This window comes from Mirounga leonina, unplaced genomic scaffold (assembly GCF_011800145.1).
Source record: "Mirounga leonina isolate KUSES-001 unplaced genomic scaffold, KU_Mleo_1.0 Mir_114, whole genome shotgun sequence".
In the NCBI taxonomy this organism is placed as follows: Eukaryota; Metazoa; Chordata; class Mammalia; order Carnivora; family Phocidae; genus Mirounga; species Mirounga leonina.
The window spans coordinates 38,782,830-38,795,708 of record NW_023270265.1 but is presented as its reverse complement, the minus strand read 5'-3'; the positions used below and the strand labels follow the sequence as shown (position 1 = coordinate 38,795,708).

Genomic DNA, 12,879 nt, shown 5'->3' with positions numbered 1-12,879 from the left:
TCAAGATTCTTACACATTTTCTATTGAGTTATCTGACATTTTCTTATTGATTTGTAGTGCTTCCCTATATTTTCAGGATGAGAGAGACCTTTGTTGGCTTCCTGTGTTGGAAATACCTCCCCCAACGCAGCTTGCCTTTTCACCTTCTGATTTTTAGATATTTTTAAACATATATAGTTCAGTGTATCACTTCTCGTTTATTAATAGTATTTAAATAATAAGTATTTAAGGGGCGCTTGGGTGGCTCAGTCAGTTAAGTGGCTGCCTTCACTCAGGTCATGATCCCAGGGTCCTGGGATTGAGGCCTGCATCGGGCTCCCTGCTCAGTGGGGAGCTTGCTTCTCCCTCTGCCTCTGCACCTCCCCCTGCTTGTGCTCTCTCTGTCAAATAAATAAATAAAATCTTAAAAAAAAAGTATTTAAATTTACCTTAGAAGTCTTTCTTTACCAATGATATAAAGATATTTGCCTGTGTCATCTTGTACAATACTTACTATTTTACCTTCCATATTTGGATCCACAATTGATCTGAAACTAATTTTTGTGTATGGCGTGAAGCAGGGCCCAATATTCATTTTTTTCAATTGTATATCTTACTGGCCCACAATAATTTATCATAAAAACAGTTCTGTAGTTCAACTTTGTCATAAATTAAATGCCCACAAATGTGTAGGTCTGCCTATGGAACTCCTATTTGCCACATTGGTCTACTTCCCTATCTTTGCAACAACACTTAATTAAGATAGCTTCAAAATCATGAGATCTGGTAGAGAAGTCCTCTAGCTTTGTTCTTCTTAAACTTTGTTTCAGCTATGGTTGTCATTTGCATTTTCATATAAATTTTGGAATATGCATGTTAACTTTTAAAAAATACTTGCTATCATTTTGTTTGGGATTACATTAAATTTACAGATCAATTTGAGCAAAATAGACATCTCTACAGGGGTGCCTGGGTGGCTCAGGCAGTTAAGCGTCTGCCTTTGGCTCACATCATGATCTTGGAGTCCTGGGATCAAGCCCTGCATCCAGCTCCCCACTCAGCAAGGAGTCTGCTTGTCTCTCTCCCTCTCCCTTTGCTCCTCACATCCCCGCCCCACCCCGCCCGGCCTCAGCTCATGCAAGTGCACGCACGCATGCTCTCTCTCAAATAAATAAATAAAATCTTAAAAAAAAAATAGACATCTATATACTATTCAATTTTTATTACAATTATCATAATGTAACTTCCATTTATCTTATTTATTTCTCACTTAAATAAGGTTTTATAATTTTCTGTGTAAAATTCCTGTATACATGCCATTGCATTTACTCCATAGGTGTTAATGTTCCTATGGTAACATAAATTGTACTGCTTTTAAAAAAGTTACCGTTTTCCAAACAACCAACTTTGTTGATTTTTGGTAACTATATGGATCATCTTTATCATGTTTCTCTTGTATTTTGTTAATTTATGTTATCTCATATTCTCTTCCTTTTTCCTATCTTTACATTTTCTACTTTTGGGACTAATCTGCTATCCTTTTTCAATTTCTTGAGATTATGTTTATACCACTGATTCTCAGGCTTTTTAAAAATCTTTTCTAGGGGCACCTGGGTGGCTCAGTCATTAAGCATCTGCCTTCAGCTCAGGTCATGATCCCAGGGTCCTGGGATCGAGCCCCGCATCGGGCTTCCTGCTCAGTGGGAAGCCTGCTTCTCCCTCTCCCACTCCCCCTGCTTGTATTCCCTCTCTCGCTGGGTCTCTCTCTGTCAAATAAATAAAATCTTTAAAAAAAAATAAAATAAAATAAAAATAAAAATCTTTTCTAATAAATGCACTTAAAGTTATAACTGTCCCTTGGTGGCATCATACACATTCTGATCTGTCATCATTCAGTACAAAATATTTTCTAATTTTTAATATAATTTCTTTGACCAATTAGTTTTAAGAAATTTATTAGTTCCAGACATCTTAGGGTTTTTCTAGTTACTTCTATGTTCATTTCATTGTGCTCAATTATTTTGTATAATTTGAACCTTTTTAAAAAATTTGTTGAGGGCGCCTGGGTGGCTCAGTTGGTTAAGCAACTGCCTTCGGCTCAGGTCATGATCCTGGAGTCCCGGGATCGAGTCCCACGTCAGGCTCCCTGCTGAGCAGGGAGTCTGCTTCTCCCTCTGACCCTCTTCCCTCTCGTGCTCTCTCTCTCTCATTCTCTCTCTCTCAAATAACTAAATAAAAAAAATCTAAAAAAAAAAAATTTGTTGAGACTTGCATTAAAACACAGCATATAGTAAATTTTGGAAAATGTTCCAAATGTACTTGAAAACAGTGTATATTCTGCAGTCATAAGATAATATGCTCTCAAATACCAAAGAACACAAAATTATTAATTATGCTGCTGAAATCATTCATATCTTTTCTGGTTTTTGCTTTTTGTCTCCTTATGCTATCAGATCCCAAGACAATTGGATTAAAAACATCCCAATATAATTTGTCCCCTTTTATTCTGTCATTTTTTTGCTTTATTTAACACATATTATAAGGTACATATAAATTCACTGTTATATCTTCCAGGTAGATACCTGACTTAAATTCTTACATGTCTGGTATTAGTAAAGCTATACCAACTTTCTTTTGTTTAGCAATTGTGTATCTTTTTTCCATTCTTTTACTTTCTGTTTTTCCAAATATTTTTAGACTTTTGTACCTCTTCTAAGCAGCACATGGTTTTGCTTTATACCAAGTCCAAAAAATCCTTAGCTTTTGATTGAAATATTTAGTCTCTTACATTTAGTGTAATTTAGAATATTTATTCCCTTACATTTAGAGTAATTATTGACATATCTGGAGTTAAATACATTTCCTACTTCCTTTATATGTATCCCAACTAGACTTTGTCCTTTTCCATTCTTTTCTTGTCTTCTTCCAAATCCATTACGTAGTATTCTTATTTTCCTTTCTATTAGCTTGTTAGATACGAAGTTCTATTTTTATTTTTGTTGCCTAATGATTACAATTAAATCCTTAGTTATTAATGTTTACTATGAATTAGCTCTCTTATTAATTCCCACATGTAACAAAAACCTTAGTATTTTGAACATCATTTACCCTTCTTCTTGACTTATGAGCTGATATTATCATGCATTCAAGTTTTTTATCCATTTAAGCCTCTATTACTTTTATAGTTTAAAATAATAAATAATTACTTAAATTTACCCTTACGTTCTCTATTCCTTCCGGTATCTGGGAACATTTTTCTTTTACTTTAATAGCATTTCCTTTATTTAGTATCTCCTTTATTGGAGGTCTGCTCTTGTCAAATTCTTTTAATTCTTGTTTCTCTGAAAAATATCCTTATTTTGCTTTCATTTTTTAAAGATATTTCACTAAGTGCAAAATTTTAGGTTAATGACTATTTCCTTTCAGCAATTTGAAGACACTGTTTTCTAGATTTCATTTTTTTCAGTTAAGAAATCAGTTGTTAGTCTAGTAGCTCAGTCAGTTAAGCATCTGCCTTTGGCTCAGGTCACGATCCCGGGGTGCTGCAGGGAAGTCTGCTTCTCCCTCTCCCTCTGTCCCTTCCCCAGCTCATGCTCTCTCTCTCCCCCAAATAAATAAATAAAAGCAAGAAGAAAGAGAGGGCGCCTGGGTGGCTCAGTCGTTAGGCATCTGCCTTTGGCTCAGGTCATGATCCTGGGGATCCTGGGATCTAGCCCTGCATCGGGCTCTCTGCTCAGCAGAGAGCTTGCTTCTCCCTCTCCCACTCCCCCTGCTTGTGTTCCCTCTCTCGGCTGTGTCTCTGTCAAATAAATAAAATCTTAAAAAAAAAAAGAAAGAGAAAGAAAGAAAAGAAAAGAAAAGAAAAGAAAAAGAATCATTGTCAGTCTTAATGTTTTTCCTTTAAAGAGAGTATGACTTTTTTCCCTTTGGCTGCTTTTAAATTTTTCTCTTCATGTTTGGATTTTCATTAGTTTTACCATGATATTTCTTTTTTTTTTTTTTTTGCATTTTATTTTTTTTAAGTTTATTATGCTGTTAGTCACCATACAGTATGATCATCCATTTCATTAATCCCTCCTCAGCTGTGTCTAACTGGTTGTTAAACCCATCTAAGGAATTCTTAATTCATTTAATGTATTGTTCATTTCTATAATTTCCATTTGATTCTTTAGTAAAAGTTTCCACTTGTCTCCTAATATTTTCTACCTTTTATTTTAAAGTTTCTGTCTGAAAACACCACTATCCTATAGCTATGCTTCTAATGGCTGCTTTTTCATACCTTGTCTTTTTCTAAGACTTATCATTGTTTTATTTTGTATCAGATATTGCATATGTTTTCTGAAGAAATAATTTGAGGCTCTATGTGATATTACCTTCCTCAAGAGAGTATTTACTTTTATTCTGCCAGCTACTTAGTCTATGGGCAGATCACCATAATCCAATGATTCAAAGTGGACTTATCCACACTAGTAGGCTTAGAACTTCAGGGAGTAAACCAAATCCTTAAGTGTGTAGCAAAGTCTATCTTCGTTAGCACACTTGGAAATCCAATTTAGGTCCTCCGTATTAATTGACAAAAGCTTTTTTTTTTTTTAAGATTTTATTTATTTATATGACAGAGAGAGACACAGCGAGAGAGGGAACACAAGCAGGGGGAGCAGGATAAGAAGAAGCAGGCTTCTCACCGAGCAGGGAGCCGGATGTGGGGCTCCATCCCAGGACCCTGGGATCATGACCTGAGCCGAAGGCAGACGCTTAATGACTGAGCCCCAACTGACAGGCGCCCCAATTGACAAAAGCTCTTAAACAGCTTTCAGGATTTATTATCCTCTAAAGGAAAATAGTTTCACAAAATGCCAATTTTACCTTCCTTGACATTCCACCTATCCTAGATATTGACCCACAGATTCTCACTGCTTTAGTAGTTCTCAGATGCCTAAAAAGATGTAATTCCTAATTTTTCTCAGTGGAAATAATATTCCAAGATAATCCATTATGCCAATGAAAAAGAATTCCTCCAAACACACATTTACTAATCTTCAACGAAGTAGCCCATCTACTAAACTGTATCTACTAAAAAATAAAGCCGGTTCTGAGGTGGTAAAAACTTAAAATCAATCTGTATAATGGATATATATTAGTGACATTTTTAAATTACATCACATTTGACAAATAAACCTTATACATACTTTAATTGCTATAGGATAGCAAACTTTAAAATTAGGCTAACAAGAAGTATCAAAACTTTAAGAGTAATAGAAAAATATTTTAGTACTCACTAATAATTTTACTGATATTTTTTAAAAACACAGAAACCAATAAAACAGTAAAGTATCACATGCATCTATAATATATTTCTAATAAGGTACTAAAAATAATTTGCAAATTATTTTAATAAATTCTAAGGGATAAGTATCCAATGTTATTTGCACATATACTAAAATTGCCAAGATTGATAATTACATTCTTCTACGCAAAAGTTCACTATGGGAAATTTTCAGGAAGGGAAACGTGTTAAAATCTGAGCAAATCCCAGTCAAGTGGTGAGCAACAAGTAACTCTTATTTTGAATTCATTCAAATAATACCCATAGTTCTCTTATCCATTCACATCTCAAAAATATGTTAAGCAGATTTACAGTGCCTTAATCACTAAATCACAGTTCCTCTTGCTATCAGAACAAAAAAAGAGGAAAAGTTAGAAATGTTAAAATAGAAAATAAAATGCAATGCATAAATTATATAAAAGAAAAAAGTGATATACTGGTTTTAATATTTATAAAAATATAAAGAATAATAATGAATTGATTAGACAAAATAAAAATTACCAAATCATCCAAAGGAAATGTCTTATATTTTTTTAATCCATCTTTCTTTTTCAAATAAAATAAAAATTAGAATGTATGTTTGAAAGTGAAGGGGGTAGAACAAATCAGAATTTGGTGAAAAACTGTATTTTATTCAAATGCATAAAGTAATTTCATGATAAGAGTTTAAAAGAATGTGTAATGTCTTAAAACAACAACAGAATCATTGCCCAGGTTTTACAAAGGTAAATATTTGAGTACAACAAAAATTCTATTAAAAAAAATTCTATTTTAAAACGCATACATATAGAAAAAAATAAGTGAAAAATTAATGATATTTCAAACATAAAAGAGAACATTATGGTTATAAATAGGCAATTTACTAAATAGGAAACACAAGTGGCAAATGAACACATAAAAAGATGCCTAGTCACAATAGTGATCTGGATATGCACAATAAATATCATTAAGATACCAAGGAAATCCATTGCAAGTACAAGAGGAAAATAGCCTCACAATTACCAAATGTTGGTGGTAATATGAAGAAACAGGGACATTCACATCTACCTGGTGGAAGTATACATTACCACAGTGACTTGGAGTGCAATTGGGCAACACGTAGTAAAGTTGAGGATACAAATATCCTCAGACACAACAATTTCACTTTTAACTATATGCCCTACAAAAACTCTCACATATCTGCATGAGAAAATCAGTACAAGATGTACAATGTAACACTGTTTATAACAACAATAAAAATCAACAAAATAAAAAATACCTAAATGCACAAGCTTTGCATTTCATAGGAAATTAGATGATGAAACTGAAGAAATGCTTTTAAAATTTACAAATGACATTAAAATATGAATGCAAAGAAAAAATCACAGAGCAGAAAATATCAAAGCTCAAAGTTACATTGGTAAGCAAATTTGCTCATCTGAATTGAACATGAGATCAGCACTTACAAGTAATGCATACAGAATAGTATATCTATGTAATCAGAAAACATTTTAAAGTCAATCACTTACAGTGATAATGAATACATAGAAAATGTGTTATTTTGTGCCTTTGCTGTACAAGAGAATTAGTTGAAATAAACAGGGGAAAAGGACAAGAATGCTTCCCTGAAAATATTTAATAAATACCACTATTATACGAACATAAAATATAACTGTGACAAAGTTTCTCATCATACTTTTACCCAATCTACTCACCAAGTCTTAGTGTTAACTTCATACTTATAAAGATCATCTACCAATCCATATTTATTGCCTGGTAATGCTTTATAGCCTCCATGAACATAAATGGACTTTGTTATTTCATCATACACACTGGTATGGCCATATCCACCTTGAACAATAGCTCCTTTAGTTTCTGGAACAAGCCAAGTGTTTGATGCTGTAAGAGAAAGAAGATAAATCATGAACTTCAAAGAGTATTTAAAAATATAACTAATATATCACCAAACTACCAATAAGTAAATTCTAACAGCACATTTTATGAGTAAATTAAGTATAATTAATATTCATTTAATCAAAAAACAATTATTAAATACATGCTAGTTACTATGTTAGATGTTAGAGATTGAAGTTGAGTAAGACTGGTCTTTCTGTCGATTAAACTCTGAAATATTGAAAATGCCAAATTTTTGGATGTGCAACAGAAAAAGGAAAACTTTATTCTCACATAAATTTCTGTATTTGTAAATAGCCCTGAGAAAAAGACTTAACAAATAGTTTAAAGAAAGCCTACTATGTGACAAGCTCTGAATTAGTTACTGATACAGCAAAGATTAAAAAAGATATGATCCCCATCCTTAGCAATTTTTAGCCCATGCTGGTCCTTCAACTCTTGGTTATAAGCCTCACTTTCCCTTCTACAGAGAAGAATGAAAACCTAAACACTGAATTTTCAGGACTTCCTTGACAGCTATATCAACTAATAGGTTCCACCAAGGGGACTACTGGTGAGAGATTAGAAGGTGAGAGTAATGAAGACGTTCTACCTTCATCTCTAGCAGCAGGACCATGCAGGGGACTACAGTGGATAAGAGCAGCGATGACCACACAGCAACAGCAGCAGGTTAGTGCCTGCTCAGTGACAGCAGCGGCACCTAGAGTAGCTCAGTGACAAATGTGGTCTTGGGCTTCAGCCTGAGTGTGTAGCAGCTTCCAGGTTTCTGGGTGATCCCCTCATTTTGTTGTCTCTAATACTCTTGTAACTAACTCCCTATATTAAATCCCATTCTGCTTGGTATATCTAAAAGGGACTCATTTCTTACTGCAAACTCAAATTGATATGACCATCAATCATATGCAAGACATGCTTTTAAGAATATGCAGATGAACAAAACACAGATCCTTGCCTTAGAAAATTTAGATTATAAAGAGTAACTATATAGAAATCTGTCATTGGTCTTTAGGTATCCACCCAAACCACACCTCCATCTTCCCTCTAACTAGTCATCTAAACTTTAGCATAGTAGGCAGCTCAACTGAAAATACTCAAGTCAAGTAACAGAAAATAAAAGTGATCTTAAAAATTGTTCACTTTTACATAATTCTAAAGTAGTGAAGAAAGTGATACTTCAATGGTCATTAAATATAGAAGTATCAAAAGGAGTCACTAAGCCAATTTTATTTTGATAAAACTAAACATATGTGAAGAAATTTCAAAGCACACTTGTAACTAATGAGTATTACATTTTAGAGGTAATTTCTAAAAAATGACATTAATAATAACTTATCAGAAATAATTTGATTAATACTCTTTAACCACTTATTAAAGTTCTACTCATATAGCCCAATTGACAGTTTTCATATTTTTATTCATTCTCTTTTTAATAAAGATGAACATGCTTCTTACCAAAAAAATAAAGGAGGTCTTTAATGTAAAAGTGAATATTACCTTCTCTCCCAACCCACTATCTAGAGGTATTTTTCACAATTTGTTATGTTCAGACTATTTTCAGAATATTGTTCTAAATATTTTATTACACATATACAAAATACATTTAAATTACAAACATCTGCATCTATACCTATAAATACTTGTACCAAAAAATCATGTTATTTTACAGCTATTTTTTCACTTAAAACAACTGGGGCATTCTTCCATGACCCACTTATTATTTTTCAACACCTAAGTTCCATTCTATTAATGACACATAACTTATTTAAATAACTCTACATCGTGACTCATTTGGGTTTCAATTTGTTCCTAAAAACAATAATGCAATAAACAACTTTGCAATAAGCTGTAGCATCATTATCTAATAGAACATATACTATGTCTCAAGAAGCACCTCATTATTTCATTTAATAATAACCCTTTGACAGGTTTACTATTGCATATTCTTCTTTACAGCTGATGAAATCTAGAGTTAGAAAAACTAAAAACTAGAGTTAGTACCACATTAAAAGTTTAGAAGTTGATAAGTGGAACAAAATGGTATAGACTCGTTTCTTCCTCTCCTCCCCACTAAGTACAACAACAGATTCTGGAAATAGTGCAAGAGACAAATCTGAAAAGTGTAAAGGCAGACTGGTTACAGACTCCAGGACTAGAGAATGGGTGTCTCCTTAACCTCCAACAGAAGAAGGCTGTGCAAACCCAACATTTCTCAACTGCTCAACCAAGCAATGAAAAGGCAACGCAGGTAGCCTTATTCCTCCTCAAAACTGAACAGGAGTCCTATGGACAACCCAGGTGATCCTAGCAGCATCAGCAAGAGGGACCCAGCAAACACTGTTTAAAATAAGCAGACAGGGAAAGAGTTCCTGTTCCTCACCAGATCGAGACTGGAAGGAGAGATCCCACAAGACTTGAAGAATAAACCTAAACAGGGACTGCCTGCTAAAACAGATTTAAATGGGACCCAAAGACTCCCAATACAATAGCCAAATGTCCAGGTTACAATTAAAAACAAAAAATCACTTGTCATACTGAGAACCAGTAAAATCACAACTGAATGAAAAAAAAACAATCAAGTGACAGTAACACTGAGATGCTGATACTACCTGACAAGCATTTTTAAGTAGCCATGATAAAAACATTTCAACAAGCAATTGCAAGTTCTTTTGAAATAACAAATCTCAGCAAAAAAAGAAAGAAACAAAGAAATTTAGGGGGAAAAATGCAATAATAAGCAAAAACTATATATACAGACTCAATAATAGAGTGGAGCTGACAGAAGACAAAATCAGTAAATTTGAGGACAGATCAATAAAATGTGCTCAATCTGTATAATAGAGAAAACAGCCTGAAAAAAAAGTCAACAGAATCTCAGAAAGCTTTGGGACAATAACAGTTGATTCAACATTCATATCATTAAAATCCCAAAAGAAGAAAAGGAGAATGGAAATGAAAGAGTATTTGAAGAAACAATGACTAAAAACATCCAAATTTGTACAAGACACGAACTTACGGATTCATGAACCTTAGAGAAATCCAAATCAGATAAATTCAAAGAAATCCACACCATGATACATCATAAGAAAACTTATAATTAACTAAACACAAAGAAAAAAAGATCTGGAAAGCAGCCAGAGAGAAATGGCACATTAGTTATAGGGCAACATCATTCTGAATAACTGTGGATTTCTCACCTGAAACTATAAAAGCCTGAAGGAAGTAGCACATTTTTCAAGTGCTGAAAAACAAGAACTGTCAGGCATGAATTCTGTTCTAGCAAAACTATCCCTTAGGAATCAAATGGAAAAAAGGACTCTTAGATGAAAAGAAAGAAAACTAAAAAATTTTGAAATGTGACCCTCTCCTTAAAGAATGGTTAAAGGAAAATATTTAAACAGAAATGAAATAATTAAAGAAGGAATCTCAGGGGCCACCTTGGTGGCTCAGTTGGTTAACTCTTGATCTCAGCTCAGGTCATGATCTCAGGATCATAAGATTGAGCCCCATGCTTGGGATTCTCTCTCTCCCTCTCCCTCAGCCCCTCCCATCCCCCCACTCATGCACCTCTCTCAAAAAAAAAAAAGAAGAAGAAGGAATCTCAGACATTCAGGAAAGAACAACACAGCAGAAATATGATTACATACAATAGACTATCCTTCTCCTCTGTGAGGTCTATAAATCATATCTGATGAAGGAAAAAATTATAACATCATCTAATACTGAAAGCAATGATATTTAAAAGTGGAAAAGGTAAGGGGATGTAAATGAAAGCAAGGCTGCCACACTTCACCTGAAGTGGTAAAATGCTGATACTAGTAGACTGTGATAAGTCACACACACATAAATATAAATATGTGTATGCATACATATATATATATATACATATATACACACACACATTTTTTAAGTAGACTACATGCCCAGTGTGGAGCCCAATGTGGGGCTTGAACTCATGACCCTGAGATTAAGCCCTGAGCTGAGATCAAGAGTTGGATGCTTCACCAACTGAGCCACCCAGGTACCCCAGTCGATATGTAGAACAACCACTAAGAAAATTATACAGAGATACATTCAAGAATACTATTAAGTAAATCAAGATGGAATTCTAAAAATTGTTCCCAAGTAACCCAGTAGAAACAAGTAAAGAGAGAAAGAGGCACAAGAAATAGGAAACAGAGAAGAAATAAATAATAAAATAACAGACGAAGGCACTAATATATCAAAATTAACTTAAATGTAAATGGTTCACTTTTATAACATTCTTGAAATAACAGAATTCTAGAAATGGAGGACAGATCAATGATTATGAAGGGTGAGAGACGGGAGGGGAGTGAGAGTGGAAGGTGTGGTTTAAATGGGCAATGTGAAGGAGTCGTGTGGTGATATAACTATTCTATATCTTGACTGTGGTGGTGGATACATGAAACAATATGCAATAAAACTGCACAGAACTAAACACATACACAAGTACACAATACACGCACATGCACACACAAAGAAATACAAATGAAAATGAGGAAACCTGAATAAGATCGGTGAATTGCACCAGTGTCAACATCCAGGTTGCAATATTGTAATATATTTTTGCAAGAATACCATTTGGGAAAACTTCATAAAGTGTACACAGGATCACTCTGTTATTTCTTACAAGTGTATGTGAATCGACATGATCTCAAAATAAAAAGTTCAATTAAAAATATATATTCACTTACAAGTAATGGGCAGTTCATCATGAAATGCAATATTTCACTTAACTACTTATCAAACATTAAAAAAAAAATTAAAAGTATAAGACCTACGATACAGGTCTAACACCAAAGGCTGTATTCTTAAACACTACAGCAGTATTTCTCAAGGGTTAGTCACTAGCAGTTCAATTAAAGAACCCACAGGTGGTATGGTAGTTTCAGATGAAAAATTAAGGAAACAATCTTGTTCAGATACAGGTGATAAACTCAAAATTTAAAATTAATTATGATTCACATTCTCATATTTTTATTATTTTTGCCTCTCTGTCTCTCATGAATAAATAAATACTTTTTAAAAAAATTAACAAACATAGAGGGCAAAGGAAATATAACCCACAACAAGAAGAAAAATCAGTCAACAGAAGGTGACCCAGAAATAGCACAGAAGATAAAAGTAGTTGAAAATAATGTCTCAAAAGCTATCACAAATATGTTCAAATACGTTCAATAATGTTGAAGAAAACATGAACATGATAAGAGAGAAATGAAAGATAAAAAAGACACAAACAGAACTCCTGGAAATGGAAACTATAATATCTGAATGTAAAATACACTGAGTAGAATTAACACAATTTAGACACTTTAGGAGAAAAGAACAGTGAACTTAAGATATGGAAATAAAAGCTATCCAAAATGAAGCAACACAAACAAACAAACAAACAAAAAATCCTGAAAAACAATGAACCTGGGACCTGTAGAAAAATATTAAAGCAGTCTAATCTAGTGTGATAACAGTTCCAGAAATGATGTAGTGATAAGTGGACAGAAATAATGTTTGAAGAAATAATTCTCAAATTCACAGAAATGTATAAATTCACAAAAACAAGAAGATCAATGAAATACAAGCAGGGAAAGGAAAGGGAAAGGGAAAGGGAAAGGGAAAGGGAAGGAAAGGAAAGGAAAGGAAAGGAAAGGAAAGGAAAGGAAAGGAAA

At 33.6% G+C, this 12,879-nt stretch overlaps 1 protein-coding gene across 1 annotated transcript in view; it reads right to left on the bottom strand.

Moving 5' to 3' along the window:
- Positions 1 to 12,879, bottom strand: part of ATRNL1 (attractin like 1) — a 796,918-nt gene that overhangs the window by 680,807 nt on the left and 103,232 nt on the right. Inside the window, exon 9 of the mRNA XM_035029745.1 lies at positions 7,000 to 7,183. Within this exon, the coding sequence (XP_034885636.1) occupies positions 7,000 to 7,183 (184 nt within the window). The remainder of the gene's footprint in view (positions 1 to 6,999; positions 7,184 to 12,879) is intronic.